This window comes from Astatotilapia calliptera, chromosome 6 (genome assembly GCF_900246225.1).
Source record: "Astatotilapia calliptera chromosome 6, fAstCal1.2, whole genome shotgun sequence".
Taxonomy (NCBI): domain Eukaryota; kingdom Metazoa; phylum Chordata; class Actinopteri; order Cichliformes; family Cichlidae; genus Astatotilapia; species Astatotilapia calliptera.
In genome coordinates, this window is record NC_039307.1 from 17118698 (window position 1) to 17132365 (window position 13668).

Here is a 13668-nt window from a genome sequence, read left to right on the forward strand (position 1 = left end):
TTAAAATGATCCATTTTATTCCAAACACACTGAAAGATTTTAAAAACATCCGTGTTGAAAGCATTTACTTCAGGGAATCAGATTCAGTATTTGGTAGCCTTGTCGGTCTCAGTGCAGGCGCACATCATTAGATTAAATTAAACTAGACGAAATCTTAAAGATCCCGTCGGGAAAAGCAGGCAGCTGCGAAAGAGTGAAGTTGGGTATCATTCCGTGGAGTGAAACGGGATGCAGGAGGCAGGAGGTCGGAGGCAAAGATCGCACAGCGGCGCAGCATCCGGCGTCCAAATGTTCCAAGTTTTGACAAGAAGGGAAATTTTTGGAGAGGATCGAGGAAAGCGCAGGTGTGACGTTGCTTACAGGTGGTCTGTTGGGGATAACCCGGGACTCGAAACCACTTTCTAGATCCTGATCTCGGTACAAATCGGGACTCTGGAGACTAGAGACCACCCTGCGCACTCCGAGGAGAGGAAAAACGGGCATCAAAGTGAGCTCCTGCGCCCTGGAGCCTTTCATCGGTGCCAAATATAAACTTTGCCGCTTAAAGCGTTTCCTGCGACGAAGAAAACTCCCATTTTCAAACATATCCGCCGACATGGGATCCAGAGTCCAGTAATTCCCCTTGCCTGGGTTCCCGGGTTCCCGGGGCATTTTGACAAAGCAGTCATTCAAAGACAAGTTGTGACGGATTGAGTTTTGCCACGAAGGGAACTTCTCCCGATAATAAACAAAGCGCTGGCTGATAAAATCGCATATCTCACTGAGAGTGAGCCTCTTTTTGGGGCTTTGGAGGATGGCCATGGTGATGAGAGCGATATAAGAGTACGGAGGCTTCACCGAGGCAATTCTCCTTCCGGGACCCTCCTGCAGTCGGACCTCAAAGTCGTCCTCTCCCTGCACGCCAGGAGAAAAGGATGAAGGCCGTCGCTCCAAGTCTACATTACTCTCCCCGAACACTGATACATCTGTCCTCCTCACAACTTCTCTGCAGTCCGCCTGGCCCCCCACTTCAATGTCCGCCTCATCCATGGGCTTGTTGTCCAGCGTCATGATCCGGACTGTCCGGTAGGCCCCAGCGGGCGAGATTCAGTGCCTGTCTAGGACAGAAAGTGGAGACCCCCTCGTTTCCTTTCATTCACAAAAAAAGTCGCGCATCTGACTGCATCCTGACTTTTGAGCCTCCCACTCCGAACTTCCCCCTCCTCCTCACGCAGTCTGTTTTAACACAGCTGCAGGTATCCACAAACCTGAAGCTGTGGGGGGAAACACTTTATTTAATCAAAGATAGAGAAATTAAACGATGATACTGAAGGCGTGGTTACACTAATTACACTAACTCGTGCATATTTTCTCCAGTGTATACACGCTTTAACTATAGTTTGTTTTTTTAAAAAAAAAATAAAGGTCTTATTTTTATTCTTTTTTTCATTCTTTATATGTTGTTTTTTTTACTGTTGTGTGTTGCTTTCAAGTACATTTAAACTGCACGTCCATGATGCATATTATTTATTTATTAAACTTTTTGGGGATCTACACAGTTTTCTGACTCAGTAATCTTTGCGTGTGTACCGATTAAGTTGTTCTTTTTCTTGGCTATTATGCCACTTCCTGTTCTTATTTATTGTACCCTTTTTGTGTACAGAACTTTGCGACTATAAAAAAAAGACTTAATACATTTCATTTGCTAGATTTGATGAATGGTATACATCAAGCAGTAAAACAATGCCTTCTAATTAAAGTGAAACTGCAAAAGCAAAACAGAAAAAGTATTTCGGCCTTAACATTGTACAATAGGGTTGGAGAGCCAGGCTTAGCCATTTTATCTACTATCTGCTAATTGAACAATTAGCCTTATTTTATGTACCCATAATGTTTCAGCAACAATTAAAATGAATAAATCTCCACAGAGGTCTTTAAGCAAACGTAACTGAGTAAATGCATAAGGCTCGCCTTTGAACTGCACTCCAGTATCAGAAGTACAAAGCTGGACAGGCTGCCAAGTACCATAAAATTTGATTTGTGTACATTCATTCATTATTGATTATAGCTGATGTTTAAATGACCGCAGCAGGTGAGACGTTTTGGAGCATGTGTAATGTAAAATAAGAGCAGGCATATGAATTTCATTGAGCTTGAGCTCTCTTTTATGTCCTTGGCTTACATAGCGCTCATTTCCTTCAGTATTGCTCTTTGCTGGATGGTTTAGCACAGGCAAGAGAGCCAACTCAAGAAGACGTAATCCATTTTGAAATAATAGCTGCACTGTATCAATCCGTGCGAGGCCACCCACTTGGCCAGCAGGCCTGTAGTGCATGGTGGGCTGAAGGAACTGTGGGAAGCCTCATTACTGAACCTTTCTTCCCTCTCACTGTACTTTAATTTGATATGTGCACCCATTTGAAACCAATTTATCATTTTACAGTCACTGCAATACTAAGCTAAATTCTTAAATGAAGAACGGGGAGACACAGGTTTGTTCATGAATTTAATACAAACAAAAACCCATGCAAACACACACAAAACCCCTTTTCCCCATCTCACAGAAACCAGCAATACTAAGGAAATCTACACACCGATTTAACAAGCCAAATAAAATAATGCTCAGAAACAATGGCCCAAATAAATACCAAAGAAAAGTGACCACTTATTACAACCACAATTAGAAAAAACAACAAAGACAACAAAATAAATAGCTTGATTTAACTTGTTCAACTAAATGTATCTGATGAACTTAGTAACTGAACTGTCGCTGTCAGGATTAGGAGCAGTAGGAGTGTTTTACAGTTAATAACAGTGAAAAGCAGCACTGAGCTCAGGGCCTGTACAGAAATAACTTTCTATTACAGCTGTCGGGTACTACTGACCATTATATGTAAGCGACACTGAAGCTATTTCGATGAAAAATTTCACGACTAAACTTTCCACTGAATGCGTCACTTTCTGACAGTGGTCCTTCAGTATCCCATTTATTTGTATAAAGGATTCTCAGCTCTGCTACAAAGTCTGTGCATCCTCAGTATATCCCTCTTGGTGAAAAAAAACAAAAAAAAAACAAAAAGTAAACCTTCTAAGCTCCATCACACATGCTAAATACAAATTAAGGAGCAGAAATAGGATCAGTACAGAAAAGACTTTTTTCTCCATACAAATTTAAATGTTTTACAAGTTGTTTTATTATTACTTTTTTTGACGCACACAGTCATAGAGGTAAATGTGTACTATTGTCTGAGGTACAGTGCTATAACAGTAAAACGAATTTAAATACCTTGAGTCAGGTAAGAGGTAGTCATATCTGTAGTGAACTGTAAAGATTTACGAGAGCAGCGAGTATTGTTTCAAACTGTTGTGTGCGTCTGTGCAAAGCTCTGTCACATGTGGGCATAAAAACCTGTGATGTGTGCAAGTTCCCTAGTTGGTGTGTTTCCGCTGAGCTGAGGTCAGCCTCACAAAGTTTCCACACTTGAGGCAGCACGAGTTGGAGTTGCCCTCTTTCCGAGGGATATGCCAGCAGTTGACACAGCGCACCCTGTACTTCTTATACCTTCAAAAGTAAGAGAAAAAAAATGCAGTGGTGGTTCAACTATTTGCCCTTTAATGCTCAGGTGCATAAATGCTATTTAGTCAAATTATCATAGGCAGATGACTGATTTATAATAATACTACAAGGCATTTTACAAGCATGGACATTTAATACTTTTCCAAAGTAGATTAGCTGCACATTCTTTTGAGCCCAGCACTACTCCTTATTTCCAAAGCTAACCTGTGTTTATTTCTGAAAGAGAAATTATGAGCCAGTGAGTACTAACATACCGTTTCATGCAATCATGAGATTAATGCATTAGTCTGGGAAGTCATGCATGAAGTAAAGTTTCTGTAAGGTGCAGTCAGACTCTTGTGAGAATGGAAAAAATAAGTTGATCGTTTCTGTTGTTTGTGAGGCCTGAACTTGTTTAACTGCACAGTGTTGTGGCAACTGACTGCTCAAAACATGATGAAAAATGCTGGCAAAATAAGTAAACATCAACACAAACTGATTTGGAACAGGTTTCCACAAAATACAAGTTAGAATATATTAATTCCTTTAAGCTATAATTCAACATCATCAATGAGGACTCAAAGAAAATTTTAGACTCTGTTAAAAATCACAATAATCCAACTGATTATTGTGATCAGCCCTAATGCACAGCTTCAGTGTTTAAGACATTGAATATTGAATATCGAGCTACCTTATCCCACAGGCATTGCACAGTGGAGTCCCGTCCTCGGCATCTCTCCACATGGGGGTCTTCCTGGTGCAGCATGATGCACAAACTTTACCCTCTAGTGAAACAGAAATGAAAGATTAAGCAAATAGCAGTAAAACTGAACTGAGTGTGCTTAAATCACTTATTTCCAAGCATATTTTTTTTAAAATCTGAATTAAGGAAGTGTTTTAATGCAACCAAACATTGCGACTACATTTGCAATAATCATTTAACCTCCTAGGACCTGGTGTCCACATATGTGGACATCACATTTTGGGTTGTCTAGACCACAATACTAAATTTTGCTCTACAAGGTCCTGATATCCTCCTCTCGGAAACTACATCAGGTAAAAAGATGATTCTTTATTTTTACATTTATCAGCTCCCAATCAGCCCAAATAGCAAAGAGAAATTAAAAATGCATGCCATGAAAGAGTTCAGGTCTTAGGAGGTTAAAGATACATTTGTAATTTTACGCCTCAAAAACTTTATTGAATTATTAAACAATAACCGACTCCAGACAATAACCTCAATTGAGCGAAAGACATTTATATTTTTTAAAAATACAACTACAATCTAAAACTTCACTGGAACATTTATACTGCATTTTCTGTTAACTGACCAATATATGAGAACAAGGCTGCATATCTGTCGAGAAGATTGGCTCTTTGGTCTTTAAACGCTGGAAATACAGCGCACTGACATTCCCACTTTACCAAAAATGAAACATAAGCAAATGTCAAATAGTTATAGATTTGTAAAGAAACTTTGTATAGGAGAAGAAAAGATTTGAAAAATTATGAATGAAATTGAATGAAATTAAAGATATGAATGATGAAAAATTATTTAGAGTATTTTTTAATAGTGTTAGCACTCAGATCTTTACCTGATGATAAGTACATTTATTTAAAGTTGAGCTTATTTTTCTCTTGTCTTAGCTGACATTCACGTTCTGGTATTAAGTTATTTAAACCACAACTTTCCTAAACTTGTTTGAAACAGTCACACCTGTCTGACCCTGTTGAGTTACATATTTCTAAGGTGGTGGTGTCCTCTAGTGGAGATTATGGGTATCACACACACATGCACTTCTATAACACTGTAATGCTGCAGATACTTTTATTTATAACTCATAATTAATTAAACATTAAAATATTACAATTACTTAATATACTGTATTTTACATATTTTATTTGTTCTTACAAAAAGTTATATATTTTTATTTCCAATATTAATATATTGGGATGTTTTGCTGAGTGTTTCACCATCTGGGGTTAGTTTAGTGTTGTATTCTGGATAAAGTCTCCTAAGACAAAATTTTCTAAGACACACTTTTGGCAAGCACAAAAAAAAAAAAAATCTATTTCTTCCTCATATTAATTTAGTTAAAGTTGAAAAAATGCAGTGTGTCTGTATTAGATAACTAAATAAATTTTTTACAAATCCAGTCTCAAACTGTGTTAAGACTGAGATGCCAACATGACCTGTTACACTTGTTCAGAATGTCTTTAATTTAATGCACATTATTATATTTAAAAAAAACTAAATAACATTGAAATATGCTAAAAAAAAAAAAAAATTGTACTTTGAGCTTAATATTTAACATTGAAAAATCTAATTAAAACAAGCAAAATACTCTGTAAACTCTTCTCTGCATCTTCTGTTAGATGATCCAGGAAAAACAGTAAAATAAACGAGCAGCTTGCTTGAGGACATAGTTAGGGGGTACTCACTTAAAACACTGGTTGTGTGGCCGTTCTCCTCGTCTGAGCTGCTAGTTTTAAATGATTTCTGTGATGACCGTGTCCTCAGCCTGGGTTTTCTCACACTCCTGCAGAGTTCCTTGCTGTTGTGGGTACACACAGATAAAACACCAATAATGTGAGAGGATTTCATGTAAGCTCCTACCACGTTTTGTAATGCATGGCGTGTACCGAAGATGTGTTTGTCTACCTGTATCGTGAAGTTATGAGAAGCCGACACTGTTCCCTGCTTTCGTCTAGCTCCGTGTCCATCCTGAATGTCACTCCCTGGAAGTCTGGGTCTTGAATATCAACACTACGACTGGGATGAGGCTGTTTTCTAGGAGTCTTAGTTCTCCACTGGTGCGAAGATGAACCGTGATCCTCCTTTTGCATTGTCCAAAGTTCTGCTTTGGATGGTGCAGAAGATTTTATCGGGGCAGTTGGAGGGGTGTCTCCATCTATGGGGGCATCTGCACATTCATCTGGTTTTGAACCGAAGAGAGAATTCTCTGGAGCGCTGAATGTAAGTGATGGTGATTGTGAACAAAGTTGGATGGGGCTCAGAGGAGGCAGCCTGCCGTCACATTGGGCTTCCACAGATAAAGTAAGATTTGCATTAATATCTAGTGACAGTACTGGCTTTGATAGAGTAGTACAAGTCTCATCATCTGAATTACAAGTTAGCTTAGTATTAAGACATACATTGTGTGCTTGTGATAAAGCATATTCAAAAAAGGGTGCATTTAAAATATCCTGTTTGCTAGAAGAACAACCCTGCTCACACTCCTGGCTGCACCCAATTTGTGTGTTGACAGTGAAGTTAACTTCTGTTTTGTTCTTGTGTTGAGGATGCAGAGATGCTGTTGTACTGTCTCCTGGCAAGTCTGCTCTGTCAGTGTCTGTTGTCTCAGCAGTTTCAAGCTGAACACCCATCTCGGAGTCTTTCACACAGCACTGTAGTTTAAATCCATCTCCTGTGGGTCTTCCTGTCACTTTTTCATCAGCACTGACAGAGGGTGTGATTTCTTGTCTCTCAAAGAGACGAGGAGATGGGCCTAACATGCATTCACCACTTAGAGTGTCACTTTCAATTGCAGCTTCTGTAACATCTGGTGCTGCAGTGGATAATGTGACTGTTGAATAGCCTAATTTTGTGGCAGATGAGGCTGAACTTGGGTCTAACACCTCAAGATTTTCCAAATGAAGCAGCTTTTCACACTGCAAGTTGATCAAGCTCAGCACTTTCCAGGGACTATTGCGTTCACACTGTGATGTAGTTGTGACATTGCTGCTTTGACACTCCTCATTTACCGTTTCCAGCTCATTACATGGCAGCGAACAAGACAAACTATGGTGGCAGGAACCATTACAGGTATGAAATGAATGTGCATCGCCTTCCTTTTTCATTTCTAAAGTATCCTGGACAGAACTAGCAGAGGCTTCAAATGAATGTGGACCCTCTTCTTTTTTAATTACTAAAGGATCCTGGCTATATGTCTTAATCTGTGATTCACTGGGTAGATCTGAGTCTGGGAAACTGTTGTGGATAGGGGATACAAGCTTGGAAACTTCTTGGAAAAGGTAGAAGAGTGCAGACTGGGGTGAATCGTGTTCCACTTTGCTCTGGTTTCCCTGGATAAAGTCAGCTTGCATCCTTGATTTCGTACTCATACTGAGGCAGAGTCTGCAACATGAATAGGAACAAATAGCTTTAGGACTAGCAGAGGTAAATCTGTGCATGTTTTCCCTGTACTTTCCCTCTAGTCTTCATCTTTTCTCTATTACAAAATATTGTACCTTCAGCCCTTTACACCTCTGACATGACAAATATGCTTCCTACCACAGGTCATTGAAAGATATTAGTTTCTATCAATAGTCCACAAGCAACAAGTTGACTGCAAGCAGCTAAATATTTTATATAACGTAAAATAATAGCAGTGTCATTTGGCCTAAATATGTGGGTCATATAACTGGAAGACAATTTAGGGTTCAGAAATGGTTAAATTGGACGCTATGTAATTTTCTGTTGCGTATTTAAGGAAAAACAATTTATTTTTAATAAATTATTGACCATTAATAAATACTCAATAAATTTCAAATAAACAACAGGTTGAAATCTACCTTGCCCAGCTTTTCAATAGTCACACTTTTTTGTAGTAATTTCACTATTTAATTTCAAATTTTTATTTTTATTTATTAATTTTTCTTACATATTTTTAAATACACAATTCATATAATAATTAAGTCTATTACAAGGAAAACAGATTAAAAAGATTTCTTGCGAGCTAAGAAAGTAATTTATAAACATGTTATTAAAAATGATACAGTAACCGTATAATATTACACAAGATTAATTATCAAGATAATTATTTATTTCTTTTATTTATACATTATGTAATACAAATGACAAACAAATGACATAAATACTCATGATCACAGAAATGCTGTTTTTTTATACACACATTCTGCTCAGAAAAAGATACTAGGAGTCAATTGTAAGACTCAAAGTCAAGGAGGTTCTTTTGGTAACACTGGGTAACAGGGTTTTATTAGAGCGACACATTAAATTTGGTCAGAAAAAAATGTAATGTAAAAATTATATTAAGAGGTCTGACATTTGTCTACCTTTGGTGTTAGCACCGGAGTCAATCATTCATCACATCTTCTTTACTGTCACTAACTGTTTTTCTCTTCCTTTTCCAGACAAGATAGGCGCAACACTATTTTAACTGTTATATTTGGATCAATAATTTTTTTTATAAATTACATTTTGTCGCAGAAAAAAAATTGTAATTTACACAGCAAACGTATGTTTTGGTATTTTGTGCATAGATTAATGCACATAGGTGAAACAGAAAATGTCATGCCATTGCAGAATGGTCCATGCATGCTACTTAAGGCTATCCTAAAACTGAGCTAATGCGGCCAATTATATGCATGCAGTTACAGCAGATAAGCTAATGCTATGTTTGTTTTTGTATCAAAAAACAACTTTAAAAAAAATGTAACTAGTTCAACTCACCGGAAAGACTGTAACAAAACTTTTCTGTGGCGTTTAAACGTGTTTGGGAACGTCAAATGTTGCACTTCCTGCCTTCTAGAACGTCGAGTAGCCTAAATTTTTCGCGGTCGTCGGGCCGTCGCGAGCGCAGCAGCAAATCCCACTAATATTACGTTAATGCGTTAACATGAATGCTTTTAAAATTAGTGACTTTTTTCCTCTTACAGGCCATGGATTAACTAATGCCTAAAAGTTTCATCAAAAATACATAATTCTACAGCGCATGCAAGCAGATCTACAATTTAGCATTGTGATTATATTTAAATAAACTCTGTAGGCAATGACTCACTTCATGTAAACTCAGTATCAGATCTCAGTAAGCACCCGTCATTGCATATTCCGAACCATTATCTTTAATCGTGCATCACCTTCACCTCCTGCCATAATCGATCTTTGTCTTCTATGTTTTTGACCTGTGATGGCCTCTAGCTAACAGTGTCTTTATCATGAGGCATGAGATGAACACGTTTAAAACTCGTGGTGTAACTCTAACTACAAGCGTTCAGCCCACTTTACCTGACATTCATGTGGAGTACCAATCTCGACGCTCACCCGTGATCTTCAATCCGTTGTCAAATAAAAAATTAAGCGTGTCGATTTGCTGGGGAACTCGAACCACTGAAGCTGGTTGCTATGACTGGATCAGATTCTGGGGCCAGAAGAAGGTACGCGGGTGTTTTCCGTTTGCTAGATTACAGCCTGTCTGGGTATAAAAGCTTTGACACTCCTAACTCCTGTTCATTTTGTAGCTACTACTTGCCTGGATACGCGAGTGGAAAACCCTTTTTCTTTTCCCCGGCAATGACTGTTAGCTAGTCATGCAGCCAGTAATGATTATTTAACTGTTGGTGAGTCAGTGATAAGGTCAGTATCGTGGCCTTTGAGTTGTTATTGTAAGGTTGCTGGCTAAAGAGTTAAGGTCATCACCAGGTAACCAACTTTGACAGGGGGCTATCTGGTTGAAGTCGTCATTTCACTTTTAACAACCTATATTAAAACCTTTCACAGATGTGCATTTGCACTAGCAGTCACACACATGAGGTTATAAAATAAAATGTGCACAAAAGCAAGAGCCACATTTAAATTCACCACATGCGTGACGGTTGCGAGTTGAGTTTTGTTTTTTTTTTGCACTTTGGTTCTTTTTAGCTCCAAATTCATAGGGATACTTCCTGAAGTCCGACTTGCATTTGGCTCAACCACTCCAACCTCACTATCCTTCCCAGTTATGCCATTTTCTGCAACTGCTGCAGAAGCACTAAGCTTTGGTTAACCAATTAACTTCAGCTTGGGCAGCAATGACCTGGGTGACTCAAGTGTTTCAAGTTGTTCATCAGTCGAATTCAGCTGAGGGGGCACAATGACCTTTTTGGGAAGGCCCAGGTAATGAGTGCACTACTCAAAATAGCTTTTTAAACTGATTTTATTGCACAACTTAAAACATTTGTATTTCATCAGACATAAAATACACAATTCACTTGTGCGTAAGTTGGACAAGTACAGTAGACTTGAGTAAAAGGTAGATGTGGTAAACTTAAACTATGGTAACATGAAGATCACCAGCTTCCAAGCAGACATGCTTCCACTTCCACCATCCTGTTGTGGATCCAGCTGGACCAGATCCTCTAATCAAGCCTTAATCACTGACAGTTGCAAAGAAAACACTTTATCTGAAATGCAATTCACATGAATGTTTCTGAAATGTTTGGAGCAAATACAAAATAAGTTTCAACAGTATAAATTCTGCTTTGATTTCTTAGGAGCCCGTGTTTAAGAATCAGGCAAACATGACTGTTTATGGCTTTTTTCTGTCTTGCAGAATAGGATGATTATGGCAGTGAGCATGTACTTCTACATCATAGACACAAAAATGTATAAATGAGCATGGTGCATACAAAAGTAAATGCTATGCATATATTGATAATAATGGACTAGCCAAAACAATAACAATCTTGTGATACTTGTGCGCATTTGAGCTGTAACAAGGAATGTTCCATTAATCAGCACAAAAGATTTAACTCTGTTAAATAAAGTCTCCCCCTGCAGTTCTCTTTTTTTCCAAAAAAAAAGAACAGTTTGATTGAATTGTGTCTTAAAGCTGGCCTGAGAAGACGCCACAAACCCCCCAAAACAAAAAAAAACACAGGATTTGTTAAACATCTTTTCGTTTTTTAAAGTTTTTTTCCCCCCGAAGTAACATCACCTGTGAGATATAGTGTCTGACTCTGCCTAGGACTGTCCTGTCAGTGGTTAACTGTAGAATTAGTCAGTTGTTAAGACATCTTGGGAGTTGCTACGGACTTTTCTATCCTTGTCATGCTTTTCTTCATGGTTGCACCCCCCTCCCAAACTCAACCAGTACATATGGTGCTTAGCGCAAAGCTAAAAGCTCCAATTTTTCTGAACACCCCATCTCACTTGTCAGTGAGGTTTGGGAACATGGCCATCCACGTAGAAGTTCCTGGTGACTTTGGGCAAGGTGAGTTCAATCCCATCAAGCTCCGGAGTGAGAATGATCTGACATCCCAGCCTGGAGTTCTCCTGCAGCATCGGTGCCATGTCAAGCATGTCATCCTCCCTATGAATGGATATATGTGTCAGTAATAATGATTTTCTTTCGAACTGCATCACATAGATTTGTCAAACTTAATGTGACATGGTTAAATAAGATGGCACTGGTAGCAGTCCTACCTCTCTTCAGGTTCTCGCAGTTTGTCAAAATGAGCAGCACTCACATAAACATGACATGTTGAGCAAGCAAGAGACGCCTCACAGGCTCCTAAATATTACAAGACACAAATATCTCAATGACAATGGTGCAAGGATAATGGTGTTCATCTACAGTTCATCTGTAACGACCCTCACCTTCCAGTTCAATGCCATGCTTGTGAGCCAGGTAGAGAACATTGTCTCCCACTTTAGCTTTCACAGGGATCCTCTGGCCTGACCGATCTATATACACCACGTTGACACTGAACAGAAGACATCAAACTATTAAAAGCAACAAACAAACAGGTGACACAACATTTCATGTCTGTGATGCATTCAAGATTACATGAGCTATTAAAGTAAATTTGTTTTTCAAAGAAACGGACATTTATGTGTGTTTGGCCATAATTTAAGTGTTTATTCCACCATTCTCAACTTATAATATACAAAATATATATAAATAATGAAGTCTGAAAATCTATAAATGATTTTATCTATTAAGTATCAGAGGTCTATTTTTTAATCTTATCTGGCATTTTATTTATTTTTAAATAAGAATAACTTTAAATGCAACAAGAGGTCTGCTTATTTTTAAGTATGTGCTCTCAAATTAATAACTCACATAAGCACTCTTTAATGGTTTAGGGTGCTTTTAAACTGGATCCAGCCGCTGCCTTGGTTGTGAGTTTTAATTTTCCATTTACACTTACGTCTAACTTCGGCTTTAGTTTTTGACAGAAGTAGCTGTGATAACAATTCTTATTAAAAGTATTACGATGTATCCATTTATGTGCAGTTCACCGTACCCTGTTGTTTCACAATAAAAGCCTCAGCTGACTTACACATCCTCAGGGTGCTCTGCATTGGAGCTCCCCTCCTCACTGTGGTAAAGACCTGGGGAAAGAGCAACACAGCCATCATTACTGTGAGAGTATTCAAAGGTGACATCAGCTCCTTCACTTTGATAATGGGACTGATTTACTTGTTGCACCCAAGTTTTACATCCCTAACTGGGATTGCCGAAACGAAGTTACGCAAGTGTTATTGAACCGATTTTCCAGGCAGATTACTGCTAATTTTACTGACCAAACTTGGCTGGCATCGCCGATGACTGAAACTTCATCAAGAAGAAAACTTATGAGCACTTATTCAGACTTATCGTAAACCAACAGTCCTGACAGGAAAGCCACCGGCTTTAGGCTAAATGCTAGCAGGCTGCATCACTCACCTATACTCGTCTGTAAGTGTCGGTTTATCGTCCGGAGACTATCAAAGGACCCCCTCCTTTGTAAATTAGCCACATTCTTCGCATTACACTTTAACCTGAACAGTGGACACGTGCTACAGTCCGGGATAACTCGAGAAAGCCTCAAAGTGAGTCCCATGCTCGACCGGACTGCAGCAGAGGCCGCCATGACTCTGTTTTGGTCACATGACTGCACGCAGCCAATAGGAAACGGAGCGGTGACATTTCTGCTGTGTAGAGCTGCTCTGACAGCAGAGGGTGCCCCCGCGTCACCAGCTGCACGTGAGAGAAGGCCGATTATGTCTGTGTTATAAACGTTTACACGTGGACCTAAATGAACTTATACGATAAAATTTACTGAAAGTGCTAAAAGTAGCAGAGCGCATTATGTTGAAAGCAGCCTGTGAGAGGGACTGTCTATGGTAGTCATTAGTGTTGTTGTATTAATATGTGAATGCTGCATTTTTGAACTTTCTTTTCACTGCTTATCTGTTTAACAGGTTGCACATATGAATAATTTTATGATACAGCTTACTATAAAAAGTCAGCACATAAAGCTCTCATATATTTTAGAAATTGAAGTACGTATGTAATTAAGTATCACAGGAATTTGTACTGAAGTACAGCACCACGAAAAAGTCTCGAGCCATCCCTCATTTATTT

At 38.8% G+C, this 13668-nt stretch overlaps 3 protein-coding genes across 5 annotated transcripts; all 3 read right to left on the bottom strand.

The window, feature by feature from the left end:
* LOC113023267 (forkhead box protein D1-like) lies at positions 1-1125 on the bottom strand. The gene has a single exon (XM_026169291.1). The coding sequence runs from the start codon at positions 1048-1050 to the stop codon at positions 133-135; it is 918 nt and encodes a 305-aa protein (XP_026025076.1). The 5' UTR covers positions 1051-1125; the 3' UTR covers positions 1-132.
* A 2024-nt stretch (positions 1126-3149) lies between these two features.
* On the bottom strand, positions 3150-10007 carry zglp1 (zinc finger GATA like protein 1). Of its 3 annotated transcripts, none has more exons than XM_026170670.1 (5): positions 9603-10007; positions 6198-7673; positions 5978-6090; positions 4227-4320; positions 3150-3541 (listed from the first exon to the last, which is right to left on the bottom strand). In XM_026170670.1, the coding sequence occupies exons 2-5, from the start codon at positions 7658-7660 to the stop codon at positions 3409-3411; spliced, it is 1803 nt and encodes a 600-aa protein (XP_026026455.1). In that variant the 5' UTR covers positions 7661-7673; positions 9603-10007; the 3' UTR covers positions 3150-3408. The 3 variants fall into 3 exon arrangements, with proteins under 3 accessions (XP_026026455.1, XP_026026454.1, XP_026026456.1); XM_026170669.1 differs by having other exon boundaries at positions 9567-10007; XM_026170671.1 differs by lacking the exon at positions 9603-10007 and adding an exon at positions 9012-9113.
* A 497-nt stretch (positions 10008-10504) lies between these two features.
* Positions 10505-13219, bottom strand: fdx2 (ferredoxin 2). Its single transcript, XM_026169292.1, has 5 exons — positions 12988-13219; positions 12602-12653; positions 11916-12022; positions 11742-11829; positions 10505-11628 (listed from the first exon to the last, which is right to left on the bottom strand). The coding sequence occupies exons 1-5, from the start codon at positions 13172-13174 to the stop codon at positions 11472-11474; spliced, it is 591 nt and encodes a 196-aa protein (XP_026025077.1). The 5' UTR covers positions 13175-13219; the 3' UTR covers positions 10505-11471.
* Positions 13220-13668: the final 449 nt, after the last annotated feature.

Excerpts from the sequence above, each read along its gene's own strand:
- LOC113023267 (XM_026169291.1), bottom strand. The coding sequence starts at position 1,050 with ATGACGCTGGACAACAAGCCCATGGATGAGGCGGACATTGAAGTGGGG.
- zglp1 (XM_026170669.1), bottom strand. Across the intron at positions 6,091-6,197 it reads CTCATAACTTCACGATACAG|CAAGGAACTCTGCAGGAGTG; the intron begins GTAGACAAACAC and ends TACCCACAACAG. Across the intron at positions 4,321-5,977 it reads CCACACAACCAGTGTTTTAA|AGGGTAAAGTTTGTGCATCA; the intron begins GTGAGTACCCCC and ends CTGTTTCACTAG.
- fdx2 (XM_026169292.1), bottom strand. The coding sequence starts at position 13,174 with ATGGCGGCCTCTGCTGCAGTCCGGTCGAGCATGGGACTCACTTTGAGG. Across the intron at positions 12,023-12,601 it reads GCAGAGCACCCTGAGGATGT|TGTCAACGTGGTGTATATAG; the intron begins GTAAGTCAGCTG and ends TCTTCTGTTCAG. Across the intron at positions 11,629-11,741 it reads CTGCGAGAACCTGAAGAGAG|GGAGGATGACATGCTTGACA; the intron begins GTAGGACTGCTA and ends ATCCATTCATAG.